The sequence below is a fragment of the Mesocricetus auratus genome, unplaced genomic scaffold (genome assembly GCF_017639785.1).
Source record: "Mesocricetus auratus isolate SY011 unplaced genomic scaffold, BCM_Maur_2.0 Super-Scaffold_100008, whole genome shotgun sequence".
Lineage (NCBI taxonomy): Eukaryota > Metazoa > Chordata > Mammalia > Rodentia > Cricetidae > Mesocricetus > Mesocricetus auratus.
In genome coordinates this window covers 83,556,532-83,572,138 of record NW_024429192.1, presented here as the reverse complement: position 1 = coordinate 83,572,138, position 15,607 = coordinate 83,556,532, and the positions used below count along the sequence as shown (strand labels likewise).

At 42.2% G+C, this 15,607-nt stretch overlaps 1 protein-coding gene across 1 annotated transcript in view; it reads left to right on the top strand.

The window, feature by feature from the left end:
- The first annotated feature begins 310 nt into the window (after nt 1–310).
- Nucleotides 311–15,607, top strand: part of LOC101831958 (lithocholate 6-beta-hydroxylase-like) — a 45,500-nt gene continuing 30,203 nt past the window's right edge. Inside the window, exons 1-4 of the mRNA XM_005079909.4 lie at nt 311–451; nt 5,234–5,327; nt 6,517–6,569; nt 9,502–9,601. Coding sequence (XP_005079966.1) covers nt 381–451; nt 5,234–5,327; nt 6,517–6,569; nt 9,502–9,601 — 318 coding nt within the window. The 5' untranslated portion in view covers nt 311–380. The remainder of the gene's footprint in view (nt 452–5,233; nt 5,328–6,516; nt 6,570–9,501; nt 9,602–15,607) is intronic.

Sequence of the window (15,607 nt, the reverse complement as noted above, 5' to 3'; positions counted from 1 at the left end):
AGCTATAGTTTTGTTGTATGGACTTAATGTTTTTGGAAAGAGAACAGCCACGGACACAACTGCAAATAAGAAGAAAGTAGTTCCAATCAATATGAGTTTCTGAAAGAACAAATATAGGCAGAATGTAAGCTCAAAGTTCAGATTAGGTGAATTCATGAACCTTTTGGCATTTTAACCAATACCAGTTACCCAAGTTCCTGGAAGCGTGCAAGAGGCCCTTCTACTGGCTGCAGCCCTGACACCTCCTTCTTTCCCAGCACATAAACTCTGCAGTCTGGACTCACTGGGTCTCAGCTGAGCACAGCAGGGGAGCCCTGCAAGACTCTCAGTTGGGAGGGAAACTTGGAGCCAGACCTGCTGAAGGCTGAAGAAAAGCTGCAATGGAGCTGATCCCCAACCTTTCTATAGAAACCTGGGTGCTGCTGGCTATCAGCCTGGTGCTCATCTACATGTGAGTAGCTGTTCCAGCTTCTCCCCTATCTGTTGGGGTGATATGCAGGCTCCCCTTTCATTTTCAAAGAGAACATGGAGGAGAAGTTGAAATCAACACATAGGTAGTGCAGGCCCTACTGACGTTATTGCCACTCCCTTGAGCTCTCACCCTTAATGGCTCCCATCCACTCTTATGGCTCAGAGTTTTGGAAGAGACTTATTCCCATAGTAATAGTGCAGTTGGCTCTCAGTTTGCACCTAGACTAATCAACAATTGTGAGGTATCATTAACAGTTGGCTACTGTACTGGTTAGTTTCTAACTACCAACTTGACAGACACAACCTAGAAATACCTAGGAAGAGAGTTTACATTGAGAAATTGTCTAGGACAGGTTGACCAGTAGGCAACCCTGTGGAGGATTGTTTTGATGGCTAATTGATGCAGGAAGACCCAGCTCTTTGTGGGTGGCAGCAAACCCTATGCAACTATAAAAGACAAAAGAAAACTAGATAAAAACAAACAAGTAAAGACATGTCTATTCTCTCTGTGATCTTAATTGCAACTGGCTACTTGACTTTCTGCCTTGACTTCCCAGAGACAATAGACTGCAACCCAGAGTTATAAGGAAAATAACATTGCTTCCTATGGAGTATTTTAGCACAGCAACTGAAATAAAGCTAGCACTTTAGTAGTCACGGCCATTCCAAGCTTTTGAGAATCCAACATCCTGGTTACTTAGTTTTTTCTCATTTTCTTTTCCTTCTCTCTTTTGTCAGCATAAGTGATGTGTGTATGACTGGTTCCCTGTGAATATGGGTATTTCCTGATTCCAACGAAATTTACACAAAGTCACACAGTGCCTCTGTTCTAATTTGCTTTATACTCCTGTGATAAAGAGCATGCATAACCAAAAGCAACTTGAGGAGGAAAGTTTATTTCACTCTACAGCTTACAGTCCATCATGAAGGGAAGCCAGGACAGGGACTCAAGGCAGGAACCCGGAAGCAGGAACTAAAGTGGAAGCCATGGAGGAACACTGCTTACTGGCTTCCTTTCCATGGCTCACTTAGCCAGCTTTCTTATAAAACATTCACATACACAAAATAATACATTTTAATTTAAAAATAAGGGATGAGGGATTAATTTGCATATCTGGAACATGTACTGTTTCATATTTTGTGTCATTTGCTTCATCTGTCATCAATAGAGAGTGACTTGAAATTCTGAAGGTCCTTTGTCTTGAAAATCAAAGAATTCCTGGTTCAGGCCAAACCTTTATACAAAATATCCATTTCGTCTATAAGTTCTAAACTTTCTGTGATCAGACTCCCCTTGTGTGACTGGCTTGTGAAAGTTAACAATGGTCTCCGGAGTCAGCTTCCATCAGTCTTGCATCTTCTCCCACATCTGGTATGTGTCAGCCACATTGGAGTTGGGAGGTCTGTAGCATCATGAACCCTCATCTATAGGAATCAGGATATGACGTATCATCAGTGATAGTAGCCCTGCCTTAGTAGAACTTTGTACATGCTGAGTTGACACACACAGGTCATAAACTTTCTCCTTTATGATCAACTGTCTTAGCCACTGTTCTACTGCTTTGAAGGGACACCATGACCATGACAACTCTTATATAAAAAAGTATCTAATTGGAGCTGGCTTACAGTTTCAGAGGTTCAGTCCATTATCATCATGGTGGAAAGCGTGGTGGCATATGGGCAGACATGGTTCTGGAAAGGAGCTGAGAGTGCTACATCTTGATCTACAGGCAGCAGGAAGAAAGAGAGACACTGGGCCTTGTTTGAGCATCTGAAACCTCAAAGCCCACCCCTAGTGACAATAAAGTCACACCTACTTCAACAAAGCCACACCTCATAACAATGTCACTCCCTATGCTTCTATGGAGGCTATTTTCATTCAAACCACCACATTCAACTCCCTGGTCCCAATGGTCCAACTTCAAAAGTTCCCAAAATCTGATATCACAATAGCACAGGATAGTGTTGATATCACAGTATCAGCACTATTTTAAAGTCTCCTCTGAGACTCATGTAATCTCTTAACTGCAATCCCCTGTAAAAAGCAAAATGAAAAACAGATCACATACTTCCAACATATAATATACATTACCATTCCAAAAGGGAAGAAAGGGAACATAAAGAGGAAACACTGAACCAAAACAAGACTGAAAACCAGCTGGGAAATCTCCAAACTCTGCATCTCCATGTCTGAGGTCAAAGTGCTCTTCAGATCTCCAACTCCTTTCAGCTTTGTTGACTGCAACACCTTCTATCTCTTGGACTGGTTCCACTCCCTTTTAGCAGCTCTCCTAGGCAGGTATCCCACAACTCTGGCATCTCCAATATTTTGGAGTCCCCATGGCAATCCAGGCTTTACACTCACAGTTTCACAATGGAATCCAGGCTCACACTCACAGTTTCACAATGGAATCCAGGCTTTACACTCACAGTTTCACAATGGAGTCAAAGTCCAAATCTAGCAGGGTTCAGGTCCCAAAGAGGAGGTGTGGAGTCAGAAAGGGTAAAGAGGGGACTGGTGTGATCTGAGAGTGAATTGGGATGGCTGCCATTTTGTAGATTTTCATCCTTTGAAGCCTGAATGAAATTTGCCAAAGGAAAGGCATAAGGGAACTCCCATAATACACCATGAGAATCATTAAAAATGAAAGAAAAATGGTGCTGGAGAATTGTGATCTTCGAAGTAGAAATGCTGGAACTTTGTCAAGCAACAATGGTGGCCATGCAGTCCACGCCGCAATGGCTTCTCTAAACCTCCATGCAGGGACACAATTGACACACACCTGGCCTCAGTGGCTTTCCTTAGCTGTAGAGGGAGATTCCATAACCCTTCTCTTCTATCCTTGACTCTAAAACTAGAACCACACCACTGAAGTTGCCAAGTTCTGTTGCTTCCTGGGGCAGGAACATGGCCCTCTTATTCAAATACATCTTTACCAGCTTTCTGTTTTAAGCATTTTCCTTCACTGCCTAAGCTGTCCTGGAACTTGTTCTGTAGACCAGGCTGCCCTCAAACTCAGAGATCCACCTGCCTCTGCCTTTTGAGTGCTGGGACTAAAGTTGTATGCCACCATGCCTGGCCATAAACTTTTCTTCAATTCCTTTTCCCAATTGGAAGCCTGTCTTGGTGGAATCTTGCTCTGAGGTCACCACTCCCTTTATTCCACTTAGCGTCAGGCTTTTTGTTAACCTGTTTGCACAGCCTGGTGTCCCTTTTCTCCTCAAACTGTACATTTTGTATTTTTCCTTTCTCAGCTTCTTCTTTTTCATTATAAATCTGTGTGTGGCCTCTAATAACCAAGCAACACAGTAAATACTAGGCTGTCTGGAAACTTCCTCTGCCAAAGCTGTTAATACACAACTCTTCAATTTAACCTCAGGCAGATTTTTCAGACAAGTGCAGCCACATTCTTTGCCAAAACATAAGAACAGCCTCTAGGCCATATACTAATATTCTTCTCCTCTGAAACATTTTGAGCCAGACCTCCACAGTTCCAATGACCCCAGTGCTACTGGCTTCCATGTTCCTAGTATGGCCCATTAAGGTCCACTTAAAACATTCAGCTGCTCTTCTAATCCCAAATCCCAAAGTCCATGTGCCTTCAAAGAAAAGCATGGACAGGCCTATCACAGTAATACTCCAGTCCCTGGTATTGATTTCTGTATTAATCAGGGTTTCTATTGCTGTGAAGGGACACCATGACCATGGTAAAAACATTTAATTGGGGCTGGCTTACAGTTTCAGAAGTTTGGTGGATAACCATCATGGTGGCAAGCGTGGTGGAATGCCGGCAGACATGGTGCTGGAGAAGGAGCTGAGAGTTCTACATCTTGATCTACAGGCAGCAGGAAGAAAGAGACACTGGGCCTTGTTTAAGCATCTGAAACCCCAAAGCCCACCCCCAGTGACAAACTTCCTCCAACAAGGCCACACCTCCTAATAGTGCCCCTCCCTCTGGGCCCATGGGGCCATTTTCATTCAAACCACCACACAACCATCATGATAAATAAGAATCTCCCTGATACGCACCCACCAGATGAGCATCACCAGTTGGAGGTCCAGATTAACCTAGGAGGGGAATGGCCTGGAAATGATGCCTTAGTCATTAAGGGAACATACTGGAAGCAGCCTTCCTTATAGCATAAGCCTACCAGATTGCAAGACAGAGAATCTTAGGAGTCTCTGAAAGTTCTCTGAAGCCAGTGGCAGCCTCAAACTTGGTTGTCATTATATGGACATAAGAACTCCATGATGTTTCCAGATTTTTCTAGGAAGGAACTTTTCAGAACAGTTAGAGCCTCTAACAAGCTCATGGCTTAGAGAAAAGGAAAAACACGTCTCTGGCCAATGTGGAAGAACAACACTGTAAGGTCTCCAATGCCCTATGCTGTTAACTGCATTCAGTTATGCAAATAAAACCCATTAGCTAGTGAGAGTCACTGCTTCATGGAATTTTCTAAATGGACAGGAGCAAATGAAACACCCTGGTCGTTTTCATCAATTGTGCTCCCTTGGACTGGAAGCAAGAAAGCCTCCATTGTCCTGACCCCATCGTATAACTAGGGTAGCCTACTTAGAGGACACTGGGAGGAGGCGAGTGATTGCAATTGTAGTTGTTTGGGTTTTTACTGTTATTTGTTGCCTAGATGTTACTTCTGTGGTTTGATTCTTGCAGTTCCTGAGTCAGTGACTGACACGTGTCCATCTGTGTAAAGTTACAATCTCAATCCCAGCATCTTGAACTTCTCTGTTACTTTACAGATATGGTACCTATTCTCATGGGACTTTTAAGAAGCTTGGAATTCCTGGACCAAAACCCCTGCCTTTTTTTGGCACCATTTTAGGCTATCATGATGTGAGTAGGATTTAAGCTCTTTTATTTATTTCTTTTCCTCTTTTTGCTTTTTCAAGAAAGGGTTTCTCTGTGTAGCCTTGGCTGTCCTGGAACTCTCTCTGTAGAGCAGGCTGGCCTCGAACACACAGAGATCCACCTGCCTCTGCCTCCCAAGAACTAGAAGTAAAGATGAACTCTCTGATAAAAGTTCCCCCAAGAGCTAGAACACACTTCCTGTTATGAAACTTCCTTTATTTCCTTAGAGGGTCTCATGTAGCTGAGGCTTATCCTGGAACTCCCTGTGTAGGGAAGGATGACTTGAATTTCTAATCCTTCTACCTCTACCTCCCAAATGCTGGTATTACGGTCAAGAGCCACTATGCCTAGTTAGTGCCATGCAGGAGATGCAAACCAGGGCTTTGTGAGCATGTAGTGGGCACTGTGCATCACAGCTACAACTCAGCTGTAGGAAGTCTGCATCTCTCATCTGTAATATTGAAAACTCAGAGCTAGTGAATTTCCACTCTGCCCTCCACTTTTCTACTATGATTTCCATACTGTCATCATTCATTCTCTCACATTCTGACGTTCTCTGTTGTTTTTTTTCACCTCTTTCTAGAGTTGTTGTTTTCCCTGTTATAATGTTTATTGATCGATTTATTGCTAGTTTATTGTTTATTTATTTATTTTTAATTAATTTATTTATAGTTGTGGGTTCCAGATCTCACTATACAACCCATGCCAGCCATCAAATTTGTGATGCTCCTGCCTCCTCTGAAGTGCTAGGATTTGCAGGCATGTGCCACCAAGCCTGGTTCCACTTTTGCTTTATTTTTAGATGAGTGTTTGCCCGACGCATGTCTGGGCACCATGTGTACACTGCCTGAGGAGGCCAGAAGAGGGCCGGGGATCCCTGGAGCTGGAGTTACTGATGGTTGTGAGCCACCATGTGGGTACTGGGAATTAAACCTAGATCCTCTGCAAGAGCAGCCAGTGCTTTTAACCACTGAGCAACTATAAGAACAGCTTTAAACTCTTTATTACAGACAACTCCTCTTAGTCTCTTCAATCCTTCAAATAAGAATTTGCCTCTGATTTCCAGTGGGATGGGAAGTCTGATTTTGTGAGACTTGAGTCATTTGTGCCCTAGTTAAGAAGGGGTCAGTATGTAACAGAACAATAATGAATTTAATTTTATTTCTCTTCACAGGGTACATGGAAATTTGACGAAACGTGCTATAAAAAGTATGGGAAAATATGGGGGTGAGTCTTCTGAAATCTTCCATTCCGCATACTTAGGCTAATGCACCCCTCCATATGAGAACAACATCAACACACAGTTCTTGGGGTAAAACCCTTGCAGGTTTGTCCTGATAAAGGTGGTACATGTCACAGGCAACAAGCTAAACAGGGTAAATTCAGTTGAGAGTGTTGCTTGTTGTGGAATCCTCTGGGATTTGGTGACCTAAGAGCCCTTAGGCTTGGCTCATTGCCTCTTGCTTCTAATACATCGAGTCTATTATTACAGAACCCTGTAGGCACATGCTCAAAAACACACATCATTTCCTTAGGAAGATTCACTCTTAGATATCGAAAGCCCTATACATCCAGTCATGCCAGTGTCAGTTCAAATGCAGAGCTGCACTGTTGTAACCAGAAAACAGTTTCACTGGAGTAATCCACTGCCTCTGGATCTTACAATCCTTCCACTCCATCTTCCAGGATGACCCCTGAGCCTTGGAGGAGGAGGGGATGCTGCCTAGTTTTATAGCAACTTGGTACAAACTAAAGTCTTCTGAGAGGAGGGAACCTCAATTAAGAAAATGCTGCCATACGATCAAACCGTGTGGCATTTTCTTAATTAGTTATTGATTTGGGAGGGCCCACCCCATTATAGGTGGAACCATCCCTGGCCTGGTAGTTCTGGGTTCTATAAGAAAGCAGGCTGAGCAAGTCAAGAGGAGCAGCTCTCCTCCATGGCCTCTGCATCAGCTCCTGCCTCCAGGTTCCTGCCCTGTTTGAGTTCCTGTCCTGACTTCCCTCAGTGATGAACTGTGATATGTAAATTAAACCAAATAAACCCTTTCCTCCCCAGCTTGCTTTGGCCATGGTGTTTCATCACAAAAGTAGAAACCCTGACTAAGATGGTATGACAGAGATGCCCCATTTAGGAATAAGAGCACTCTACAATATCTTATTCTATGCATGCTGACCAGTTGTGAGTTTCTATGCTAATCACTATCGCCTACTAACAATTCAGTTCTCAACCTGTGGCTCATGACATCAGAAAATATATATTTATGATTGCTTAGGAACCCCCAACCATAGATTTATTTTTGTTGCTATTTTATAACTTTAATTTTGCTACTGAGTGGTGTATCGATTCCTAAGATAATCGGAAATGAGTGTTTCCCAATGATTGCAGCTCATAAGTTGCTGTGCTAAAAGGAGTTTCTCTGATGAGGGTTGAGCCTCATGCTAATCTATGGGAGTAATAAGTCTTTGGGAGTTGGCTTGTTATTATGTCCATTTAGAGCCCCTGACCTCCCTAGCAACACAAGATCAAGCCAGACAAAATCCCAGCATGGAGTGGGGAGATGGTCAGGAAATTCCCATTCCTAGCTGAGAAGTTGGAAAATCATGGCTGATAGGATGAGCTTTCTTCAGGGATGGGACCCCTGAAATGGCTACCTATGCTCCAGGAGATGCCCTACACACATGGGCATACTGGCATCAGTAAGTAGACTCAGTGAGTGTAAAAATAAGAGAACACATGAAATTTGAGGGAAACCGTGATGATGGGGACTGGAGGGGAAGACATGAAAGTGGCCTTCACCCATCACCAATGTCTGGTCGTCAGGGTGGGGCTTCCTGCCCATCTCCCTTCTCCATGTTGACCCCTTTTTCTGGCTTCAGCTTACAAAGGTCTTGTGCATGCTGTCACAACCACTGCAAGTCCATATGTACAACTGCCTCATTGCATTCAGAAGACAGTTTCCTTGTCATCTTCTGCCTCAAGCTCTTAGAATCTTCCTCCTCCCTCTTCTGCAATGATTGTTGAGCCTTGGGAGGAGGATCAACGTCTATTATTCTTCAAAATAGACATAGTATTGAATGGACTCCAGATGACTTGTGGTCAGGCCCAGAGATTAGTTCGCATCTCAGTGCTCATCATCAAAACTCCGTCCTTCAGTAGATCATAGCTAACCCTGGAGATGCACAACTGGCCAACACACAGACAGCAGGAGACTATAGATTGCACAGCTCTAAGGGGGCGTCTGTATCCCAATTTCGCTTTTTGTCCATTATTAATTTCAAGATAAGAACTTTTGCTAGAATATATGGGTATTCCCTGTCCACCTAATTCTGCTTACACTGAAGAAGAAATGCAGGGAATCATTAAGCTATTGTTTACTCCTACAGGGTTAATTCTTCAGCAGTTTTGCTAATGGCTGAGCCTATCACATAGCTCTTCTCTGTCAGAGGCTTGAAGGAGGTGTTACCATTGTGATGTGAGACACAATCAAATGGGAGGAGGCTCTGCCTCTTCATCCCATCTCATCCATCCTCAGAAACCACAGGCCTGGCCACTGGGTCTGCTGAGGTGACACAGCCCATGGAGACCATGTGACCCAATGACAAGCATGCGCTGTGCTATCCTCTGGTGGCCCCAAAGCAACTCCTCTTGCAACATTATCGTGAATACTGAATGGTTTATTTCTAAGTTTCCACTGATACATTTTGTTTTGACTTTGGAATCATTTATTCATTTTCTCTGTATTTTATATATATCTTGGGGGTCAAACTCAGTGCCACACACTTGATAGACAAGGACCCTAACACTGAATCACAGCTCCAACCCAGATATTGAAATATGTAACTATGAAGGATGGTATTAGCAATAACCATGTACATTTGCCTAGATTTAACAGATGTTCCCGTGTTCATTCTTACTAAGGACGTCTTTGAAGAGCTGTGTCATCCACAGTGTCTCTTCCCTGCTTTAGCTCCATCTTATTTCACAAGACTCCAGTGGCTTCTGTGGTCACAACTTGAAATGGGGTTCATGTTCCTGTGATTTCTAGAGCTGGGGGCGTGGCTGTGCAGCCTCAGAGGTGGAGTCTGGAGTGCTGGGTGTAATTCCAGGTGTAGAATCTGGCTGCTGAGGATCAGTCCACCTGTCTTCCCACCTCAGGTTTTATGACGGTCGAGTGCCTGTGCTGGCTATTGCAGATCCAGAGATCATCAAAACAGTGCTGGTGAAAGAATGCTACTCAAACTTCACAAACCGTCGGGTAGGTGTCCTTTTTAGGAAACAAATCTTTACTGTTATCTTAGTAAATGTTTTATTGCTGTGAAGAGACACTATGGCCATGGCAACTCTTAATAAAGAAAGCATTTATTAGTTGGGGATGGCTTGCACTTTCAGAGGTTTAGTTCATTATCATTATGGTGGAAAGCATGGCAGCATGCTGGCAGACATGGTGCTGGAGAGGTAGCTGAGAGTTCTACATCCAGATCCACAGTCAGCAGGAAGAAAGAAACACTGGGCCTGGATTGAGCTTCTTAAACCCCAAGGCTCACCCCTAGTGACATGCTTCCTCCAACAAGGCCACATCTCCCAATCCCTGTCAAACAGCACTGTTCCTTAATGACCAAGTATTCAAAGCTATGAGCCTATGGAGCCCATTACTATTCAAACCACCACAATTATCCACTGTTGTAGAATATTAGTTAAAGATGTGTTACATTTGTTTATACTGTGGAACATTTGTTTAATGATGCAAAGATGTGTTACATTATTTTATGTTGCATTTGTTTAATGTGAAGCTGTGTTACTTTGTCTAAAACACCTGATTGATCTAATAAAGAGCTGAATTGTCAATAGCAAGACAGGAGAAAGAATAGGTGGGACTGCCAGGCAGAGAGAATAAGTAGAAGGAGAAAAAGAGATATAGGGAGTTCAAGCAACAACACAGGAGGAGAGGAGGATGCCAGGAGGTCATCCACCCAGCTACACAGCCAGACACAGAATAAGAAGGAAAGAAAAGATATACAGAAACAGAGAAAGAGAAAATCCCAGAGACAAAAAGATAGATGGGATAATTTAAGAAAAACTGGCAAGAAACAAGCCAAGCTAAGGCCAGTCATTCATAAGAAAGAATAAGATGGGCAGTGGTAATGCTTAGCTTCAATTAAAGCACTCAGGTGGCAGAGGCAGGTAGATCTCTGAGAGTTCAAGACCAGTTTGGTCCACAGAGTGAGTTCCAGGACAGCCAGGGCTACACAGAGAAACCTTGTCTCAAAGAAAAACAGGAAAGAATAAGACTCATTGTGATTTATTTGGGAGCTGGGTGGCAGGGCCCCCAAAAGACACAAAAAGCCAAAAAAGTAAAAATAGTAAAGAGTAAAAACAATCAACAATCCACCACAAAAATGTAAATCTAAATTTTAAAGAGCCACCACCATGCTCAGAGAAGTTCTTGGTGCTCTTCTTGCCTTTTTAAATATAATAGTGATGTCTTGTATAAATATAACATAGTTCTCTTTCTATTCTCATTCCTATTGCTTTGAAGAGACCCTCTGAAAGCAATTTAGCAGAGGACAGGGTTCAGTGGCTGACACTTCCAAGTCACAGTCTATGACTGAATGAAGGCATCACAGGTGCTCAAGCAGGATCTTGAACCAAAATCTGTGAGGAAAATCTACCCGCTGACTTGCAAAGACTCACTCTTAGCTAACTTCCTTATAATACATAAGGCCACCTGCCTGTGAATAGGACTACCCACAGTGGACTGGACCTTACTGCATCAATTTCTAATCAGTACAGTCTCCCACAGACATGCCTGCAGGCCAGTCTGATACAGGCAACTCCTTCTCACACGACTCTAGGCTGTGTCAATTTGACAGGCAAAGTTGCCTACAACTGATACACTAAAAAATAATTGACATGAATACCATCCACAGTTTGTTTATATTTCTCTGATTTCTGTGGGTGTGTGTGCAGCTCTCTGCAATTGTCACATATCTAAATCTGTGTGACACCCACACTGTCAGGACACAGGACTGTCCCTTCATTTGCATGTATGTTACAGTGGCCATGAATCACTTGTCTTTCTTCCTCACAGAGTCCGATCCATTTTTCTTTTTGTGGATGTGCTTTTGGGGTCAAGTCTCATTATATTTTGTTGACAATCTCCTTTTAATAAGGTTTCATATGTCCTCTCAAGTACTGCCGTTACAGGCATATGCCATTCCACCTGACTTATGTAGTGTTGAGGATCAGGCGCCCGGCTTCATGCATGATACGCAAGCACTCTGCCAACTGAACTACATGTACATATCATTTTATACTTTATGTTGACATCTATGATGTGTTTGGAATTTGAGGTATAAAGTATGAAACTTGGGTAAAGTTTCATGATGCGCCATCCATGTCCAGTTCTTTATGTATTATTGGGGCAAACTGTTACTTCCACAGAATTCTTCCTATAGTATTATCAAAAATCTATTCATGGCTAAAAGAGATGACTTAGTGGTTAAGAGCACTGACTGGGCACAACTAGTCGAGGCCAGGGTACTGCGCACTGCAGCTCCCATCCCGGCAGGAGCCCGCCCAGAGACTGCCAGCGTCCAAGTCCCATTCTCCACCAATGGGACAGGCAAGCCTAACTTCCAGTGCCCTGAGCAGAACCACCGGAGACCTGGGGTCTGTGCAAGGTGATCCTATACCAATGGGATTCAGCCCGCCCAGAGACTGCCAGCACCATAGTCACTTTCTCCACCTATGGGGCTAGATAGGCCTGGGTCTGTTTAGAACCCGCCTTCTGGTGATCTGCACACAACTAGCCAAGGCCAGCTCCCATCCCTGCAGGAACCAGCTTGCCCAGAGACTGCCAGCGTCCAAGTTCCACTCACCAACCACAGGACAGGCAAGGTAAGCATGGGACTATTTCCAGTGCCCTGAGCAGAAGCACCAGCGACCTGGGCACACTGGGTGTCCCATCCCAACAAGGTCCAGTACACCCAAAGATTACCAAGGCCCTGGTACTAGGACCACCTATATCCAAGCAAAAGGAAAGCCACCAGAGTATTGGACCTGCTCACACCCACCAGAAAGGAACTGTGGTCACATACCCACCAGGAGAGAAAGAAACTCCTTCTGCACCCAGAGGAAGAAATGATGGGAAGGAGACAATATAAAAACACACCCAGCAATAGAAAAACCAATATGACACCTCCAGAGTCTAGAGAATCTACACCCACAGGACCTGAATAACCCAATGCAGATGAAGCAGATGAGAAACACCTTAAAAACAACTTCATGAAAATGATAGAGACCCTCAAAGAGGATATGAGAAAATCCCTTAAAGAAATGAAAGAAAAAATACCAAAAATCCAACAAATGCCAGAATGAGAGGAAAAAACAAAGCAAAAATTACAAGAAACAATTTAAACAGAGCAAGCGTTGAAAACTGAAATAGAGAAAATTTAAAAAACACAGTCTCAAGGAATACTGGAAATAGAAAAGCTGGGCAAATGGTCAAGTACTACAGATGCAAGCATAACCAACAGAATATAAGAGATGGAAGAAAGAATATCAGGTGTTGAAGATACACTAGGAGAAATGGATTCATCGACCAAAGAAAATCTTAAGTCCAACAAATCCCTAGCACAAAATATCCAGGAAATATGGGACACCATGAAAAGACCAAACCTAAGAATAATAGGTATACAAGAAGGTGAAGAAAACCACCTCAAAGGGGCAGAAAACATATTCAACAAAATCATAGAAGAAAACTTTCCCAACCTAATGAAAGACATGCCAATGAAAGTACAAGAAGCCTACAAAACACCAAATAGAGTGGACCAAAAAAGGAAGTTCCCTTGCCACAAAATAGTAAAAGCCCAAAACATACAGAATAAAGAAAGACTATTAAGAGCAGCAAAGGAAAAAGGCCAAGTAACATACAAAGACAAACCTATCAGAATCACACCTCACTTCTCCATGGAAACTCTGAAAGCCAGAAGGTCCTGGATAGATATTGCAACAACACTAAGAGACCACAGATGCCATCCTAGACTGCTATGCCCAGCAAAGCTTTCAATCACTATAGATGTAGAAAACAAGATATTCCATGACAAAACCAGATTCAAACAATACATATCGACTAACCCAGCCCTACAGAAAGTTCTGGAACAAACACTCCAACCCAAGCAAGTTAACTACAACCAGAAAAACATAGGCAATAGATAATCCCACCTTCCCAACAGCGAAAAGAAAAAAGAGGTGGAAATCCACATACAAGACCACCAATAACAACCATTCCAAAAGAAACAAGAATGAGCAATCAATGGCCATTAATATCCCTCAATATTAATGGTCTTAACTCACCATAAAAAGACACAGGCTAACAGAATGGATTCGAAGACAGAACCCATCCTTCTGCTGCATACAAGAAACACACCTCAGCCTCAAAGACAGACATTACCTCAGAGTTAAGGGTTGGGAAAAATTTTCCAATCATATGAACCCAAGAAAAAAGCTGTGGTAGCAATCCTAAAATCTAACAAATTAGACTTTAAGATGAAATCAATCAAAAGTGATGAAGGAGGTCATTTCATACTCATCACAGGAGAAATCCACCAAGATGAAGTCTCAATTCTAAACATCTATGCCCCAAATAAAAAGGCATCCACGTTTGTAAAAGAAACATTACTGAAACTCAAATCACACATAAAGCCCCACACACTTATAGTGGAATACTTAAACATCCTATTCTCAGCATTAGACAGGTCCATTAGACAGAAACTTAACAAAGAAGCAAAGGAACTAAAAGAAGCTGTGACCCAATTGGGATTGATGGACATCTATAGAACATTCCATCCAAATAAAAAAGAATATACCTTCTTCTCAGTGCCACATGGAACCTTCTTAAAAACTGACCACATACATGGCAACATATCAAAACTCAGCAGCTACAAAAATAATTGGAATAACTCCATGCATCTTATCAGACCACCATGCGTTAAATCTAAAATTCAACAACAATACAAATTGCAGAAACCCTAGAAACTGATGAAAATTGAATAATGCACAATTACACCATCCCTGGGTCAAAGAAGAAATAAAAAAGAAATTAAAGACTTCCTGCAATTCAATGAGAATGAAGACATAATATACCCAAACTTATGGAACACTTTGAAAGCAGTGCTAAGAGGGAAGTTCATAGCACTGAGTGTCCACATGAAGAAACTGGAGAATAGTTACATTAGAAAATTAATAGCACAACTGAAAGCTCTAGAACATAAAAAGCAAACTCACCCAGGAGGAGCAGAAGCCAAGAAATAATTAAATTGAGGGATGAAATCAATAAAGTAGAAACTAGGAAAACAATACAAAGAATCAATGTGACGAAGAGCTGGTTCTTTGAGAAAATCAACAAGATAGACAAACCTTTATCCAAACTTACAAAATGGCAGAGTGTGAACATGCAAATTAACAAAAAAAGAAATGAAAAGGGGGATATAACAACTGACAGTGAAGAAATCCAGAGAATCATCAGGTCATACTTTGAAAGCCTGTATTCCACAAAATTCAAAAATTTAAAGGAAATGGACAATTTTCTGAATATATATCACTTGCCAAAATTAAATCAGGAAGAGATAAGCAATTTAAATAGACTTATAACACCTAAGGAAATAGAAGCAGTCATCAAAAGTCTCCCAACCAATAAAATCCAGGTCCAGATGGCCTCAGTGCAGAACTCTACCAGAAATTCAAAGAAAAGCTTCTACCAATTCTTCTCAAAGTATTCCATGCAATACAAGCAGAAGGGTCTTTGCCAAACTCTTTCTATGAGGCTTCAATAACCTTGATCCCCAAGCCACACAAAGATACAACTAAGAAAGAGAACTGCAGACCAATGTCCCTTATGAACATTCAGGCAAAAATACTCAGTAAAATACTGGCAAATTGGATCCAAGAATACATCAAAACAATCATTCACAATCAAGTAGGTTTCATCCCAGGGATGCAGGGATTGTTCAACATAAGAAAATCCATCAATGTAATCCACCATATAAACAAGTTGAAAAGCAAAAATCACATGATCATCTCACTAGATGCTGAAAAAGCCTTTGACAAAATCTCATTCATGATAAAGGTCTTGGAGAGATCCGGGATAACAGGAACTTACCTTAACATAATAAAAGCTATATACAGCAAACCAACAGCCAACATCAAACTAAATGGACAGAAACTCAACACAATTCCTCTAAAATCAGGAACAAGAAAAGGC